Source organism: Molossus molossus, unplaced genomic scaffold, assembly GCF_014108415.1.
Source record: "Molossus molossus isolate mMolMol1 unplaced genomic scaffold, mMolMol1.p scaffold_m16_p_5, whole genome shotgun sequence".
Lineage (NCBI taxonomy): Eukaryota > Metazoa > Chordata > Mammalia > Chiroptera > Molossidae > Molossus > Molossus molossus.
In genome coordinates this window covers 108,045,574-108,064,241 of record NW_023425388.1, presented here as the reverse complement: position 1 = coordinate 108,064,241, position 18,668 = coordinate 108,045,574, and the positions used below count along the sequence as shown (strand labels likewise).

At 38.2% G+C, this 18,668-nt stretch overlaps 1 protein-coding gene across 6 annotated transcripts in view; it reads right to left on the bottom strand.

Moving 5' to 3' along the window:
• The window catches only part of LOC118617064 (U2 snRNP associated SURP domain containing), a 54,008-nt gene extending 36,811 nt beyond the window's left edge, over nt 1-17,197 (bottom strand). For 3 of the 6 annotated variants that reach the window (XM_036242581.1, XM_036242580.1, XM_036242583.1), the window contains exons 1-6: nt 17,064-17,197; nt 7,178-7,222; nt 5,726-5,857; nt 3,019-3,117; nt 860-974; nt 181-314 (exon numbers count right to left, since the gene is read on the bottom strand). In XM_036242581.1, coding sequence (XP_036098474.1) covers nt 181-314; nt 860-974; nt 3,019-3,117; nt 5,726-5,857; nt 7,178-7,222; nt 17,064-17,108 — 570 coding nt within the window. In that variant the 5' untranslated portion in view covers nt 17,109-17,197. Of the gene's footprint in view, nt 1-180; nt 315-859; nt 975-3,018; nt 3,118-4,125; nt 4,208-5,725; nt 5,858-7,177; nt 7,223-10,348; nt 10,585-17,063 lie in introns of those variants that run through there. The other 3 variants (XM_036242585.1, XM_036242582.1, XM_036242584.1) reach the window with 3 other exon arrangements.
• Nucleotides 17,198-18,668: the final 1,471 nt, after the last annotated feature.

The window sequence follows — 18,668 nt, the reverse complement described above, 5'->3', positions numbered from 1 at the left end:
CAAACTATTATCTACATGTCCTAATTTATTCTGTCTCATCTAGGAAGATTAAGCATCAAAACTCAACATCTCCCAAAAGAATTAAAAAGAAACCAAAGTCCTGCTTACAGTGGAAGTACTGGAAGTACCATTGGCAGTGTGATTTCAACATAAGTGGTCACTGTTTTAAGCATGACTTACAGGTTTTTTGGTTTCTATCACCAGAAGAGATGGTGGTCTTTCACTGGATGACTGATTCGGAGGGTTTTTTTGATCTGCAAATCTTGAAGATGGCTTATAGATTTTGCCTCTTTTCTCATCTGTTTCATGTTCTTCTGAAATTTAAAATAGTAAATTTCAATATTAATTTCACATTATTTGAATTGTATTTAAAAATAAAAATAAAGCCCTGGCTGGTTTGGCTCAGCAGTTGGAGCGTCAGCCTGAGTCCCGGGTGTAGTTCCCACTAGGGGCACATACCCAAAAATAAATAAATAAATAAAAATAAAAATAAAATGCTTTTAGTACTAAGATATATCACTAGTGACCAAATATGAAGTTAAATTCAAATTATGACTACCCTACTCTCAAAAATACCAATTTAGTAATTTTATAGTAAAACTATGAAATATATTAAAATTTTTAGAGAGTGTTCTGTTTTAAAACTTGGAAGGTAGTAAATATTTTCAAAACTAGCTCCAATTTTTCATTAATCCACATTTGGTCACTTATTTTGCTAATTAATACCACCACTAGAGGGTGCTGACAGAAAGGAAACATTAAATTCAAAAGCAACCAAACTTATTTCATAATTATCTCAGTCATCCAATCCAACCAAGGCTTCTGGGTTTAACTCAAGGGCAATAATCTTCACACTTACCTTTAGCTGCATTAACAACACCTCCACGCACAAATGTCTTCACTTTATTACCATCACTTCCTTCAAAAGCAGCAAGAAATTCCTCATAAATCTCAGCAGCAGCCTTTTCATCCTCCTGAATACACATAAATATATTAATAGTACTTAATATAAAAATTATTCTTGTACGTAGGGTTAAACTCATCAAGGAATAATGTAAATGAAACCTCTCCCTTAGATGGGGAAAGCAGGTTAAGCAGTCCTAATAGGTAATATCTAACACTTAATAGATATTAGATAGTAATTAACATTGAAACTAAGAGACTTTGCTCTTCTACTGGCAATCAGTAGAACCAGAAAAGGACCCACTAAGTAAATTTGTTTAGAGACAATTCAAGGGCCAAACTGTATGACAATTGACTATATAAAATATATAATTCTACTAGTCTTTATATTGTTTCCAAGGTACAATGATTTACTTCAGTGAATACAAATACAAAGATTTCCTTTACAAACCACCAAAGATATTTATAGATGTTAGAAATTGAAGCAACATTATTTCCAGACAGCTGGTATTTTAAAAAGCTCAGAACCTTGACAGTTTCCATTATAACTATGCTAAATGTCCTCAAAATGTTATGAATAGAAAGACCAATGGAACAGAATAGAAAATACAGAAATAAATCCAACAGCATGTGGCAATTCAACATTCAATAAAAGTGGCATCTCAAATTAGTGAAAAATAGATGTACTTTGCAATGAATGATGGTGGGGTACCTTGATAGCTATTTGATAAAAATGAACCAATTATTCACATAAAACACAAGCAGAAGTTGCAAATGAACCAGATTAAATTTTTTTTTTATCCTCACCGGAAGACATTTTTTCCATTTTTTTGTTCAGATGGAGTGTGAAGGAGAGAGAGAAACATCGACGTGAAAGGGACAAATCGAGTGGCTGCCACCCACACGACCCAACCAGGGCTGGGGACAAACTGCAACCGAAGTACATGCCCTTAGCGGGACCTGAACCTGGGTCTCTCTGGACCGCAGCCTGATGCTCTAACCGTTGAACCAAACCGGCCAGGGCCAGATTAAATTTTTTAAAACAATAAAACCATATATTAGGAAAAACGAAGAGATTCCTTTATAAGCTGGGAGTGGGAAAAACTTGACTGAAAAACCAGAAACCCTGAGGAAGGACGATAAATCTGATTAGATAATAATAAGTACTTTCTACATAAAAAAACACCAGAAGCAAAATAAAAAACAGCTGATGAACTGGGACAAAACACTGCACGTTGTATCACAAAGTTTTAACATACTTAACATACAAAGTATCTAAAAATACAACCAACTAACTTGTAGAAAGATTAGTTCAGTTATAAGCAGACAGCTCACGGAAACAAACACAAAAAAAGCTGTTCAACCTTATTTATAAGAGAAAAGCAAATTTAAAACAATAATAAGACACTATTTTCAGCTAGTAGATTAACAAAACTTCTTTGATAACATCCTTTGTTGACAAGCTATGGGGAAACTACCTCTCAGAAACTGCTGACAATAATGCAAAATGGCCCTACCCTTATAGAGAGCAATTTGACAATATTTAGCAGAGCTGCATTTATGTATTTACCATCAACCCAGTAATCTCACTTACAGGAATATGTCCCAGTGATACACTAGCAAAAAATCATACGCTTAATACTACCCATCATAGCACTATTGGAAATGGCAAGACCAAAATACAAACACCCTTAGTGGGATTTTAGTTCAATCAACTATTGCATATCTACACAGATACTTAAAAAAAAAAAAAATCTCAATATACTTGTAGTAATCTCTGAGATATAATGTTTAGTGAAAAGAGCAAAAGGAGAGAAAAGCTTACTGTCTATAGCATGCTACTGTGCACCTAAGAGGAGTGGAGTACTATATATATATACACACTTGCTTAAAAAAAATAGACCAGCAAATAATCAAAATTGCTACACAGTAGAGAGAAAACAGTGGAGGAGACAGGGATAGAAGCTGGACTCCTCTGAATATACCTTGTGTTATAGACTTGACTTGGAGGGAGCAGCTGAGAATACCCTGGAAGTCTCTCTACTGCCCATACACTTACTGCACTTTAGATATATTTATTTCCAAATATCACTCAAAATACATTTTAAACGTTACCTTTTTCTTCAATTCTTCTTGTTCCTTCTTACTTAAAGTTCGCTTAGCTGTACTCATTTTTCCAATACTGAATGCTTTAAGTTTGTTTTCTAGAAGAGGCTAGGAAAAGAAATAAAAAGCATACCTTTACATATACAGTCTTAATGCTATCTATAACTCAACTGATAACACCTAAACTGATAACCAAATCTCCAAAATAGACAACTTTAGAAAAAATAATAATGCATTGTGAAGAAAAGCTGAGGGTACTCTAAGCGTCAGGTGCCTGCCTACCTTACAGCTTAATTCTGATGTCAGTATTCATTAAAGAATATCTTCACTTGCTAGCTGAAGGTCAATAACATACAAAAGTCATTTAAAACAAAAGCTTTGAACTCATTCAACTTGCTTATTGGTAGCAAGAATAAAAGCACCTGAGAAGGGAAAGCACAGATGTTTCCGAGAAAAAGCAGCAGTATAGAAAACAGACATTTCAAATTGGGAGAAGGAGGCATACGTTTCCATGGTTTAGTGGAAGAAATCTAAACGCCATCTATAACTGCCAGTTCAGGTACTACAAATTACATCACTTCTTTGTATAATTTAGTCAATCACCTCATTCTTTTTTTCCCCTTTTTGTTTTTAATGTTTTCCTATTTTCTTTTTTTTTTTCAATTACAGTTTACATTCATATTATTTTGTATTAGTTTCAGGTGTATAGCAATCATATACTATGTGCTCCGTCCAATATTTTCAGTACCCACCTGGCACCATACATAGTTATTACAAAATTATTGGCAAAATTATTAACTATATTTCCTATGTTGTATTTTACATCCCCATGATTATTTTGTAACTACCAATCTGTACTCCTTAACCCCTTCACCGTTTTCACCCAGTTCCTCAACTGAGTATACTTCAATTTTGCTTGTTCATTTATTCTGTTCTTTAGATTCTACATATAAGTGAAATCATATATTTGCCTTTTTCTAACTTATTTAACTTAGCATAATATCCTCTAGGTTCATCCATGCTTTCACAAACAAGATTTCCTTCTTTTTTTATGGTCAAGTAATATTTACCACTACATTTTTATCCACTACTCTACTAATGAACACTTGAAATCACCTCATTCTTCATCAATAATGCTGTTAATGAACATAATTTCGTTGTTTGCTAGGAATGTATCACGTACAGTTATTTTAGGTTTCTGGAAAATAAACATGCATCAATTAAAATAATATTTCCTTCTGAAATATGGCTTGAATAAATTGTAGACTTTTAGTTGTTCAGTTATTAATTTACAGGTTAAATTTTGATTCATAACTTAAAAGAAATGTTTATTAAACATAATCTAAATTATTAATCTGCAATTGAAATCTGAAGGTTTCTCCAGCACCTACTAAAACAAGTTAACCAATTGCAAAATTAGAATTTATCAATCCCCAATTAAAAAGGCTTGCTCTAGCCCAGCTGGTGTGGCTCAGTGGTTGAGCACTGACCCATGCACCAAGAGGTCGCTGGTTCAATTCCTGGTCAGGGCACATGCCCAGGTTGTGGGCCCAATTCCCAGTGCGGAGTATGCAGGAGGCAGCCAATCAATGTTCTCTCTCCGTCTCTGAAATCAATAAAGGAAAAAAAAAGGCTTGCCCTTGTGATATGCAGAATGAAAAAGTAATATTGCTGCAAACTATTTTAAAGTTACTTTTGAAAAAATACAGCCATCTATAACCCAAAAGTCAGTATCAAGTTTCAAGAACAGATTCAAAATAATTTTTTCTCTGTGATAGAAAGAAAAATGTTTTGCCATCATTCAGTCAGCATCTTTGGTTTGAACTTAAAAAGTTTAAACAATTGTAAAATCACTTATAGATTCAAATGAAAAAGACATAATTTTACAAAACAAAATGTTTGGACTCAAATTTTATTTATATCTAAGAGCTAAGCCCAAGAGGGAAATGGTTAAGGAAATTAAGGACTGTTCATGCAAAGTAACAGTCATCCATTAGAAATTTTTTATAGAACTTTTGTGAAAATTCTGAAAATCAGAACTGAAAACAGTATTTTTAAGTGTATTCCTGTAAAACAGATCTTAGCAAAGTAAAAATATTTTTATGCCAAGAAATACTACAAAAGGAAAATTTTTAAATGTTATCCATTTTAATACTGGCTGATGCTGATTATCTTCTTTATATTTTCCAAATTTAATCACAAGAAAACATTGTTTAAAACAAAAAGAGCACTTTTCAGACACACAGTAAAGCTTTCTCTGGGTTATCATATCGCCCTGGAAAACACACTAACCAGAGTGAATAGCACCTGTCTGTCTGCTTCCCAGGGCAAGACTATAAGCTCTCTGAGAGCAAGAGCTATGCTTTAATCATCTGTGTATTTCCAATGACTGGCATTTGGCACCTGGTCCACTATATGTTTGGTACTGCAGGGAAGGGGGGGTAGAGGGGGCAATAAATGTGATCATTATCCATTTTACATTCAAAATATTCCTTGGTTTTTAAAATTACATTTTAAATAAAGCATATCTCACCAAAGAGCTAAAAAACATTTCCTTGGATGAACTTAAGGTTATCGTTAACCTCAATACAACAAAGAATGCTATTTTCAAATAGCACCAAGATGGAACAAGTACAAACCAAGATATCCAACCATCAAATTAAAGGACAGATTAAAATCATTAACTATCCTTTATTATCTTTCGTCAACAACTTACTCTTGAGATATTCTGGTGAGGAGAATCACAAAGGCTTTCACGGGCACTTTCATTCCTATAATTATGTTTCCTTGGGCTCTTAGGTCGTGTCCGACTTGGCATATCACTATCTGAGGGTCCGGAGGCATCCATCTTCAGGAAAAGGAAAACAAGTTTTTAAATATCCCATATGCAGTATTGAAAACTAGAAATAACCCAGATGTCCAAATACTGACTAATTTAATTACACATTATCAAAACTCTCATCCCTTAATATCACCACCAATTTCATCAAGGTCCTTAAGTTTGGGGAAAGTTTTCAATGAAAGCTCCAATTTTATATCAGTAACAAATACCTGTTTACTTTGAAGTAACAGGTTCATTTCTTTCATTTTCAAGACAATATCGACCAAACATTCAAGTCTGATTAACCATACTTTGTCACTTGCTCCTTCAAATAAAAATGGTATTCCATGAAGAAAGAAGCCAGTTTCATTTCTCAATTTAAACAATCCCACAAGTACTTTTTCCCTCAAGATAAACATCACACTTTGAGTAGGCTGAAATGCCTTATATGTATTCTCCATTTCATCACATACAACATCAAAAAGACTCATACAAAAGGGCAAGATCTTAATATTAGTAATTTTCCTGCTTCATCAAGCACATTCTTAAGAAAAACTAGCATATTTTTACTGTGCTCGTGGGAAAGAATACAATGACTACTCGTGCATTTTGGCAACACTGCCTTAATTCGTGCTCAGATGCCAACATTTTACCCATCAATTGCTTTTTCACCCTAAGTGCAAATGTCAACACAGTAAAAAAGGCAAAGAACGAATTAGTGCTACTGTAAAGTAGTTTTGAACTCACAGATCCCCCCTCCCCCTGAAACATTCTCAGTGACTCTCAGGGGTCTAAAGACCATACTTTGAGAACTACTGTAATAATACATGTAGAGAATGTTTATTGCAGTACTATACAAAATACCAAAACCCTTTAAACAAAACGTATATGCCCATCAACACAGAAATACCTTAATAAATAACTGTACCTCCCCGTGGAACATTATGACACCATTAGAAAAACTAGATTAGAGCTATGCCTGCTGACTTGCAGGGATTTCCAATAGGTATAATATGCAAGGAGAAAAGAATGAGTGTATATAATGCAATACCATAGTCAATGTATAAGTACATACTTTTATGTATGTACAGAATTTTAAAAGCACAATTTAAAAAAATAAGGAAATGTAAATACTATGTTTTTAATATGGTTTGAAGGGCCAACTTATGTTAACAGAACAAAAAAGGAGGGCACAAAACAAAAAAAGAGCACAGAACAAAAAAGGTGGGGAAAAAATAGGCACATACATCATAATTGTATTTATCAAGTAAAATCATAAGGGCGGGAAGATAATGACAGAGAAATTAAATTTTAAAGAGAAAAACAAAGATTGCCTTTTATACTCACATGTGCATCTGAAGATCCAGATGAATGAACATCTGATGATCTTGTCTGCAAGTATGAAAAATAAAAGTCAATATTTAAATTATCAGAAAATGTCTTACTATACTAATAAAACAAGTGTTTCTCATACTCAATTTTTCTGAGAGTTAATTTTTCCCAACTTGTAGCAAAAACCAAATAAAGGCAATCTCTGACTTACAAAAACGTAATCCAATATAAATGTGCAAGTCTATTCTTTAAAATTCAGAATGTGTATTTCTCAAATATGATACAAATGATAGTCTTAAGATACACTGATGACTGCTGTAACGCTGACCTAGCAACAATTTACTACACAGCAAATAAACCTCCCATCCTTTCTCCAACCACCCAAAGTCATATAAGCAGATTCTAATAGCAAGAAAACCCACATATAAACTCTTGATATCTAGCAAAAGGCCTAATTCTACCACAGAAATAATTCAAATAAAACAAAATCCTATTATCAAATCCCCAACAGGCCTTCCATTTGCAACTTTTTAAAATTATGTATTTATTAATTGATTTTAGAAAGAAAGGGAGAGAAAGAGAAAAGGAGAAAGGAAGAAGGAAAGACGGAGGGAGAAAGGGAGGGGGAGAAAGGACGGATAGGCGGAGAGAGAAACATAGCTTTGTTGGTCCACTTATTTATGGATTTATTCTTATATGTGCCCTTGGCTTACAGGGATGATGCTCTAACCAACTGAGCTACCTGGCCAGAGCCCTAACTTGTTTTAAGGGAGCTGCTTCTACTCTGGCATGCCACTGTTGCTGACGACTGCACAAGTAAGAGTTCAGTCTTCCAGTCATGACACTTTCCAACAACATCAACTCTCAAATTTTCATCTTTTTTTTTTCCTGAATTGATCCGATTACATAACAGCATACATTTTATTAATTTTTCACTATGCATCTAAGGACAAAGAAGCCAAGCTGCAAGGCTATTTAATTAAGGCTCTTATGGATCCCTGCAGTATTACTTTATTTATCTTACATAAACATAAAGCTAAGAACAGTGGGTTAGATTTTCACACTGAATCAATTTATTCCTCTGAACACTTTACTGGCTCCTACTCACAATCAGCTCAAAACCAAGCGCTGAGACATTTCCCACTTCTCTTTCTATTCATCATTTTTCTGTCCCCAACTTTTTATTTTGTTTTGAATCCTCACTCGAGGATATTTTTCCATTTATCTTCTGATAGAGGGGGAGGGAGGGAGGGGAGGAAGGGAAGGAGAGAAACATCAATGTGAGAGAGAGACATCGATTGGTTGCCTCCTGCACAACCTGGAACGGGGCCTAACTGCAACTGAGGTCTATTCCCTTGGCCAGAATTGAACCTGCAACTCTTTGGTCCATCAGCCAATGCTCTAACTGCTGAGCCAAAGTGGCCAGGGCATGTCCCCAACTTTTATTGTGATCCTCCTCATTCACTTTCTTCTCCCAGTTAACCTTTCTTAAAAAGCAAGATGGTATGGAAGAAGAAATTTTTTTATATTTAAATTAACCCTGTGAAACATACTTTGAAACACAATTTGAAATTTGCCCATTTGCTGACACTTAGAAAATCCAAGAGAATAAATAATTTATCTTAGAAAAGAAAGAGTTCAGTCAAAAGACTGAATGGTCTAAGGGGAAAAAAAAAAACCTGCTTTCTAATACAGCAGCATTAACCATTCAAAGTAACAAAAATAATATCCTAATCATAAAGGTAACAGAAACATAAAACATCTAGAAACCAACTAAAGAAAATGTATACGACCCGTGTGAAGAAAACACAAGGATTCAGTCATTCAAGTCACCTTTTAAAAGATTCATCAAATTCTTGCATGAGAAAACTGATTATTAAGAAAATGTCCACTACACCCAAATTTATTTACATACCTATAGATATACACCTTCATTCAACAGCTCAAAATCCCAAAGAGAAATCGTTTAAATTCACCCAGAAGAATGAACATAAAGGAGTAGCTAATAATGTGCTAACCTGTCTTTAATTCTCTATGCCAACATATCCAAATCACTCCCAGGATTTAAAATAACAGCATGGCCTAGGAAGCAGCATCAGCTGACTTCAATTAACCTGAGATGGGACTGATCATATTTACTACAAACCAGACATTTCCCACTGATAGAGAAGTTAAAGTCAAACGGTAGTTCATAAGATTTTTAAAAAATAGCCAACTTCTAAAGCTAGTGGTCCAGGTAAACAGTAAATATAATGCCACTTCAGAAGCTGAGCCTCTCCCTCTTCTTAACCTGGAACTAAACTGTATCATTTGTCTTAGGCTTAGGTTTTTATTTTCTTTTAAACCTAAAAACAACAAACTAATGCTTAAAGATCTTCTGAAGTCTACAAAACAATTCCTCATCCAAATGAAAAGACCCAAAAGCAGGAAATGGAAGGGCCAAGTAAGGGAAGTTTGAGGAAATAAAGAAGCAGACAAAGAGAAATTTATCTCAGGCTTAGAAAAAATAGTTGTGCAGATGTGGGGAATGACAGCAAGAAAATCCAAAAGGAAAAAGGATCATTGTGATGGCTGCTGAGGATACAAGATAAAGGTGAGGCCAACTACACTCGTGCCATATGACCCTGTATCTTGGTGGCTGAGAATAAAAATTATTACTTTTTTCTTCCTGGCTGCTCCTACGTTATTTTAAGTAAAAGGCCTCCACACCCGAGTTTTCAAATTAGCACACTATCCACAGTAACATCCCTCCAACACTGCCATTCTGCCTAGTCAGCTCTCCATTCCCACTTCTGTCCCCCAGATGTCTTTGTCCTCTCATCCTCTAAGCATCAACTTACATGTCCTCAAGTTTAACAATCTCTCCCACAGTAAGCAAATCAACACTTTTATTTTACTGAGATGACTACCAATTCCTGATCTTCAACCTTGGTCCTCTCATAGGTTCCAATCTGTTCACAAACTGCTCCTGGACAAATGTCTGCAAGCTACTCAAATCCAATAGATCTCAAATGCCTCACAAACCATCTTGTCCTCTAGACCTTACTTCTGACACTGGGTGGTAACTCTCAATCACTGATAATCTAGAAATAGTAAAATGTTATGAGCACAAATTCTGGAATCAGACTTATCAGATTTGTAACCCTGGGCCTACTTCCTTCATGTGGAAAGCTGAACAGCACCTACCTCAGGAATGTTGTGAAGGATGAACAGTGTTTGGTACATAATAATTCACCAATAAGCCTTAGCCAGCAGCAGCATTATAACAGGGTCATCTTGGACTCCTTCCTCATCCCGTGTAATCAATTGAGTCAAATCCTGCCTCTAATACAGCTCTTCTACAAGGACCTCATTTCCTTTCTAAAGACACCATTGTGGTTCAGATCTTCCCTTTATTCAACCATGTACTGGGCAACCATTTCCTGGACTGTGCCTTGTATTAGAGAGATAAAGTAAAATAAGACAAAAAATAAAATAAAATAAGACATAGCTCCTGTCATTAGGAGCTAATAAAAGAGACAAGTAAAAATGTAGCTATGCCACAAGAGCACAGGAAAATCTTAATGGGAGTGAAAAAGACACCCAGAAAGGATCTGGGGTGAGATTTTTGAAGTAATCCTCAATATCAGCACTGCAATAATCTTCTAACTGGTTCTCCTAACCCCCAAACCCTCCCCCTACATCCCCATTAACGGCTTTCGTAAAGGGCCTTCCTGCCTCAAATTTCCCATGGCTCTCTGATTTGATTCTGAAGCATTCAAAGCCCTCCACAATTTAGCTAAAACCAACCCTTCTATCTCTGTAAGATCACAGAGACATGCATGATGTATAAAGTTAAATAACAAACCTGAAATGATCTTTAAAATTACATCCAAAACACTACAAATAATGAAAAGTTGTAACTACATTTGTAATGTCCTGTAGTTTATCTAAACTAAGGAAGGGCCGAGAAACATCTGTAACAAAAATAAATTAATTAATTAAATTTTTTAAAAAATAAATAAATAAGCAAGCTGAGGAAGGGCCTAGTGAAAATATTTAACTCCTCAAAGAGATATCTAACCGTAACAAATAGTCTCAAGTGCCACAGGCCAATGTATCTTGCTTTCAAAAGGTTATTTCAACAAAATACCTAGCACATAGCTGGTGTATTTAATAATAGCATAAGGGGCAAATTCTTTGCAATATCAATGTTTTTGAGTTTACTATCCTGTAGCAAGTTTTTACTTTTATTTCAAAATTGATGTTCTTTGTAAAAAGGGATAGAAAGGCAGAAGTCTTCAACTTGCATCCCAAATGAGATGCAGTTAAGGCAAATGGGTATCTTTCACAGATTTACTTTCCAGGAAAAACAAAGCTTCAGAAATAAAAATTTTTTAAGAAATTAAAACACTTGCCAAAAACAAGTCAATCCAAATTTTTTTTAAATCCGTATCAACAGTCACATTCAAATACCAATGCTGCAAATACTCAAGTTTCTAAAAAGCACTGGTCAAGATAATGGAAGTTCAACCCTGAACAGCCACAGCAATCTTGAAAAAAAAAACAAAGCTGAAGGGATCACATTACCAAATTTCAGGTTATACTACAAAGCCACTGTAATCAAAACAGCCTGGCACTGGCACAAGAACAGGCAGATAAAATGGAACAGAATAGAGAACCCAGAAATGGATCCAAGGCAATACACTCAATTAATGTGACAAAGTTGGCAAGAGCATACAGTGGAGTAAAGACAGCCTCTTTAATAAACGGTGTTGGGAAAATTGGACAGCTACATGCACAAAAATGAAACTAGACCATCAACTTACACAAGAATAAACTCAAAATGAATAAAAGACTTAAATGTGACTCATGAATCCATAAAAATCCTAGAAGAAACTGTAGGCAACAAAATTTCAGACATCATACGCAGCAGAATTATCACTGACCTAAGGCAACAGAAACAAAGGAGAAAATGAACACATGGGACTACATCAAACTAAAAAGCTTCTGCACAGCAAAAGAAACAACCATCAAAATGGAAAGGCAACCCACTCAATGGGAGAGTATAATTGCCAACGATACATCAGATAAGAGGTTAATTTCCAAAATATATACAGTGCTCATACAACTCGACACAAGGAAGACAATGAACCCAATTAAAAAATGGGCAGAGGAACTAAATAGACACCTCTCCAAACAGGACACACAAATGGCTAGGAGACATATGAAGAAATGCTCAACATCACTAATCATCAGAGAGATGCAAATTAAAACAATGAGGTACCACCTCACACCTGTCAGAATGGCCGCCATCAGCAAATCATCAACAGGTGTTGGTGAGGGTGTGGAGAAAAGGGGACTCTAGTACACTGCTGGTGGGAATGCAGAATGGTGCAGCCACTATGGAAAACATTATGGTGTTACCTCAAAAAATTAAAAATTGAACTGCCATTTGACCCAGTGATCTCACTTCTAGGAATATACCCTAAGAAGCCTGAAACACCAATCAGAAAAAACATATGTACCCCCATGTTCATAGCAGCACTATTTACAATAGCTAAGATCTGGAAACAGCCCAAGTGTCCATCAGTAGATGAATGAATAAAAAAGCTGTGGTATATACACAATGGAGTACTATGCAGCTGTAAGAAAGAAAGATCTCTTATCCTTTGAGATGACATGGAGGGACTTGGAAAGTATTATCCTAAGCGAAACAAGCCAAACAGAAAAAGACAAGTATCATCTGATCTCACTTATTTGTGAATATAATGAACATAACGGTCTGAGGAATAGGGTAGTCCCAGGGACGTGGAAGTGGGGTACAGACTGACAATCCCCAGAACAGGGGATGCTGGGGGAGAGATAAACCACAGAACTTATATGCACGTATGCATGAACAATGGACATGGACAACAAAGCTGGGGATAGGGAGGGGAGGGAGGGAGGAATCAGTGGGGGGAAAAGGAGAAACATCTGTAACAAAAATAAATAAATTAATTTAAAAATAAAAAAAAAAGATAATGGAACTTCAAAATTTCACTCTCCACCCAAAAACACAGCCTTCCACACATAAAACTCAGCACCTTATATTTTAAGATAAGGTTACAACCATATTATTATAAAAATTCAGTTTAAACTAAAACTGGAAGCTATGAAGAGCCTAATTTTCAAGGTTTGTGTTTTGTTTGGAGATTTTCATATTTAAATTTTATATATCTTCAGGCGGATGCATGTGTGCGTGCGCGTGCGTGCGCACGCGCGCGCACACACACACAAATGAGTATATAAGCTGTAGTAAATACCTAAGGATCACAAGCCTTGGATGAACCCTCCTTTTACTTATTTTTTTACTTAATACTCGGTTAATTAGCAATCAAAATTGTTCCCAAACCAACTTAGCACTGGATGTCAAGGAAGCAAGCAGAATGTTCTTTGTTTATTTACCTATCTAACCCAATTTTTGACAATATGGCAAAAAATAAGTGTTATTGGCAGATTGCATTAAGAGGGCACACAATTCGGTATTAGTATTATTACTAGCACAGAAGATGCAGAAGCAAAGAAAATATCACTCAAAAGAAAAATCACACACAAAAAAATTATCTTTATAGCCTCACCTTTGCTGAGCAAGCAAACAAAAAACTCTTAAAATCAAAATAATAATTTGATAAATTAAATTCTCTGAAAATATGTTGAACAAGTTTATAAGCAAACAATTATAGGCTCTCTGTCTCTCTTCCTAAAATCAAACCTACAACATGGTATCAATGCCCCTCTCCCTCATAGTATTTTAGTCTGGTGATAAACAGGTATCATGAATAGGAAAATTTTAGCTCATTACTAAAACATTTACTGAATTTCTATATCTGCCAGGCTTTAAAATGAAAAGCATAGCAAAATTACACAGAAAATAAAAGGGAACAGGACCTCTTCACTGGGGACAACTATCCATAAAGGTAAGTCATTTGACCATGCATACATAAAATGTAATTTTTTTTTTATCCTCACCTGAGGACATTTTTTTTTGCATTTATCTTCAGATAGAGCGGGAGGGAGAGAGAGAGAGAGAGAGAGAGAGAAACATTGATGTAAGAGAGGCACATTGACTGGTTGTCACCCACACAACCCCAACCGGAGCCGGGGGAAAACTGCAACCGAGGTACGCGCCCTTAACAGGAACCAAACCCAGGACTCTCTGGTCTGTGGGCCAACGCTCCAACTGCTGAGCCAAACTGGCATGGGCAAAATGTAATTTTTAAAGCTAGAAGAAACTGTAGAGGTTATCTAACTTATTCTCTTTATTTTATAATTAAGACATCAAATAATTTTGCCATTATCAATGGCAAAATCTTGTATATTGTACATTTTTAAATTAAAATTTTCCTCGACGTCTAGAAATATGATTTACAAACGTCCCTCCCCATATCACTGGGAATTTAAGTACCATAGACGAAGAAGGAGCATGAAACAGGAATCTCTTCACTCCATCTGTACGGTAGAATGTCACTCATCTGCTATCACCAGAGGAAGAGAAATCAAACCACAGAGATCAAAGGCTAGACGCTCCAAATACTGTAGTATTAGCGAAACTGATCTGACCCTCTCCTCGAATTATTCTGGACTTGTGTTAAAAATAAAAAGCAACAATCTGGGCAGTCATTATGATAGTTAATGACTTAAGAGTCCAAATCTCAGGATTAGATGATTATCCTGATATTTTGAAAAGTACTTTTCATTTCCTCTAAGGATAAAAAGGAGAAGGGAAAGGAACTATTATGTACTTTATAGAAATTAACTCATTTAATCTTCACATAAACCCCGTAAAATGGGATTATATTCATTTTACAGAAGGGGAAACTGAGACACAAAGTTTATGCAATCTGCCACTGGCCCATGTGGCTCAACTGACTGCAGCGTCTTCCTGTGCACCAGAGGTCGTGGGTTTGATTCTGTCAGGGAACATACCTATCAGGGAGGATTCCAGAGGCAACCAATCACATAGATGTCTGTGTCTGTCTGTCTGTCTGTCTGTCTGTCTGTCTCCTCCAATCTCTCTCTCCCCCACCCCCTTTCTTCCCCTCCCTCCCTCCCTCCCTTTTTCCCTAAGGTCAGAAAAAAAAGTGTATGCAATCTGCCTTAAAATTGCAAATATAATTAATTACCAATAGGATCTGAATCAATTTCTAGTTTATTTGTTATCAAAATCCAAGATCTTTCTACATCATGTAACCTCCATATTAAGAGAAAATTATGATAATATCACGGAATCCTGATATTCTGAGTCCTTTTACAGACGTCAGTAGAAAATCTCTTAATGGCATCAACTGATGATAACCTAAAGCAATATATTTTAAAAGATTTGTTACTGGAAGATCAAAAATTCCATTATAATAAGAGTCACACACAACTATGGGAAGTACTATTATAGAAGGAAGCCTGAACAAACATTAAAATGTTTTCAATGTATCCAAGGCCTCAAAGTAGGAGATACTTCGGATAAACAAAAATTGTGACGCTTATGCGTGAATTACTAGGATTTAGCTAGCTTTAGTAATTAGTTCCTGAATAGTAAGCAAGGCTGTTTTTGTCATGAAGTCTGTTGAGAGGAAGTGGGTAATGTACCCAACTATTCCCCTACTCCCCAACGGTAAATGTACGGGGGAGGGAAGAAAATGACAGCGTAAACGCCAAATGTAAAGCGGCCAAAACTGGCCCTCTACCACAGTTTCTATATAACTAAAGGATGTATGATAAAGCCATTCTCATTACGAGCTAATTATGTACATGATTCACCAAATGGCATAAGATTATGATTTATTAGAAACTGAGACAGCAAGTACAAAACGGGTCATTATGTTTGTCAGAACGAACTGTAAACGCAAGGCTCACCCGGTCTACCGTAAACTTAACTTCCTACCAACCGACTTATAATCACACACACTCTTTAAGATGTAACAGTCCCTAGAACCTTGAAGTGTTACACAACTTCTTATATCACCATCAAAAGCTGAACTACTCCTTCGGGCAGTACCTGCTACTTTTTATATCGTGTTTGGGATGAACTCAAAGAAAAAAGGATTCAATGATCCGCCCAAGATGGCAACTAAGACCCGCTGCTGCTACCACAACCTAACCAACACCCCACGACTTGCAGGGCTCACTGGCACGCTCCCCGCGGACGCCGCAGCAATTCGACTCGAAGGTGGTCTCAAGCACACGCAAGTTCCCCTCCAGAGGGGCACACACGCAGGAAGGCAGGAGCCCGGCCCTGGGATACGCGCCCCGGAGGAGAGCTCACTTTGTACTGCTCCGCAAGGCGCGGGGAGCACGTGCGGCGCGGGCCGCGTTCGCCCCGGCCGTGCAGCCCGCAGAGCTGCGCCCGCCTCCGCGCTTCCACCCCGCGCCCGTGCGCGGCGGCTCCCCGCTCACAACCGCCGGCCCTGCGGGCTCTGTAGCCCAGGAGGGCATGAAGAAAGCCGAGGGAGGCCGCCGGCGGGGATGCCCACAGCAGAGAACGGAGAGAAGAGGGGCAGGGACTTAATCCCCGGGAGGCGATTCCCGCCTCTCCCAGGCGCTGACCGGCGGCCTCAGCGCAACAAGGTGAGACACGGACACGTTCCCGCCGCTTCAGACCCCAATATAAGTCCCTGATTTCACTCCAATGGCCAGCGCGGGCCGCACTACTCACGGCAGCGCACCCCACGCCCGGGCCCGCCAGTCTCGAGCCAAATTGCGGGCTGGGACGAAGGGGAGACACCAGGCCTCTCAACCTGCGCAGCACGGTGCGTCGGCACCCCGGCCTACCATCGCGACCAGAACGCGGACTCCCACCCAATCTACTCCCGCTGGCCAGAAGCGCCTGTAGGCCCCAGATGACAGGGACAGACCCACCGACTTACGAAGCCCTCTAAGAAATTACCTTTGAACTGGCCTTCTGCGACCCGCCTGGCGTTTTGTCCGCCATCTTGAGCTTTGCCCCTCCTTCAGCGGCGGCAGCAGCAGCAGCGCCGACTAGTCGAGCGCCGAGAGAATGGATCACCGCGGAGCCCGCCAGAGCGCCTGCAAGGCTGAATAGCCAACTGCCGAGACCAGGAATTCAAGCTCGGGGACACGTGACTTCCGGTTTCGCCCTTTTCCCCGGCCCCGCCCACTACGCGGGTGTTTCTGGTGGTCTCGGCTGCTGGGCGTGTTATCGGACCCGGGAATTTAAAGAATCTTCTGGTCCTGGCTGATGCTTCACTCCTTTGCAAGCAACAGCCCCTGATAGGTGCGAGCAGCTTGCGTTTCCTGGAGAGGAGGAGACGTCTCCTTAAAGAAGAAATGCACTGATCAGCTGGGCAGGATTTTACTTCAACTCAGAAAATAAGTCTGGAACGGACTGGGAGGAACTGGTGCTCCGTGGACAAAGACCTGTTTGCACCGCCACGGGAGCTCACACTCTGGTGGGAAACTTGCAGGCTGCTCAAGGTACTTGAATATAGAGTTTGCCCAGAAAGCAGAGAAGAGGAGCATTTGACCCAACCTGAGATTCTGGCAAGGGGGTATGCGATAGACTGTTCAGGGCGTCTGCAGAATGGTACCTGCAGAGACAGGATGAATAAGAGAACATCATAAATAGACACTATTCTAAATCTGGCATATATGGAAATTGTTATTTAAGAATTACATTTTACAATTTAGTATTTTCATTTTTAGTTACATAAGTGGAGGGAAACACCACGGAGAGGGAGTAGTTGATATAAAGCCTGGTGGCATGCATCAGTCCGCTGTGCAGTCACGGTTTCATTAGACCAGGTGTAGAGAGGAATGTGAATGGGAGCAAGTTCATACAGGGCCCTGAGGCAACCAGAGTGCCTAAGAGTTAGAATTCTGTTCTGAGGATAGAGAGTGGCCTTCAACCGGATTAACTAGGACTGTGATGTGGTCAGATTTTAAGTTTTAAAGGATGGCTCCGAGGACTGGGGAAAAGGAAGAAGACAAGTTCATGATCTTCCCTCCTTAATTCATCTATGCAGAGTATTTGTGAACGGTTTTTGTGAATAAAAGCCTGTCCAAAGTGTTCAGGCTTACAGAGACAAATAAAAATGCATTGTCTTTGTATGATTTAAAACCTAATGAGGGTTGGGCAAGAGAAGGGAACAGCAAACTAACCCTGTGCAGAATTAAATTGATGCTGAAAGGAAAGATAAATCGCTGTGGAAACTCTGAAAGAAGTAATTCTGAGCATAGGAATGGGGTACAGAGATGGAGGAAATTTCACAGAGAAGGAAGCATTCAAACCAACTCTGAAGAAGTAGAATTTTGTCTGTTGGATGGTGTTGGGGGGCAGAAGGAGGGGAGGTTGGGGTAGTGGTGAGGGAAGCACTTAGAACAGGATCTGGCGAATGCAGACCCTCAGGAAATGTGAACCATCATATGTGCCAGACACTGAGGAATCAGCAGGACTCCTGTGTGAGAGAGGGAGTAGAATAGCCCCCCAGAAAAATCATTTCTAAACAAGAACTAATTAGAAAGCGGCAATTGC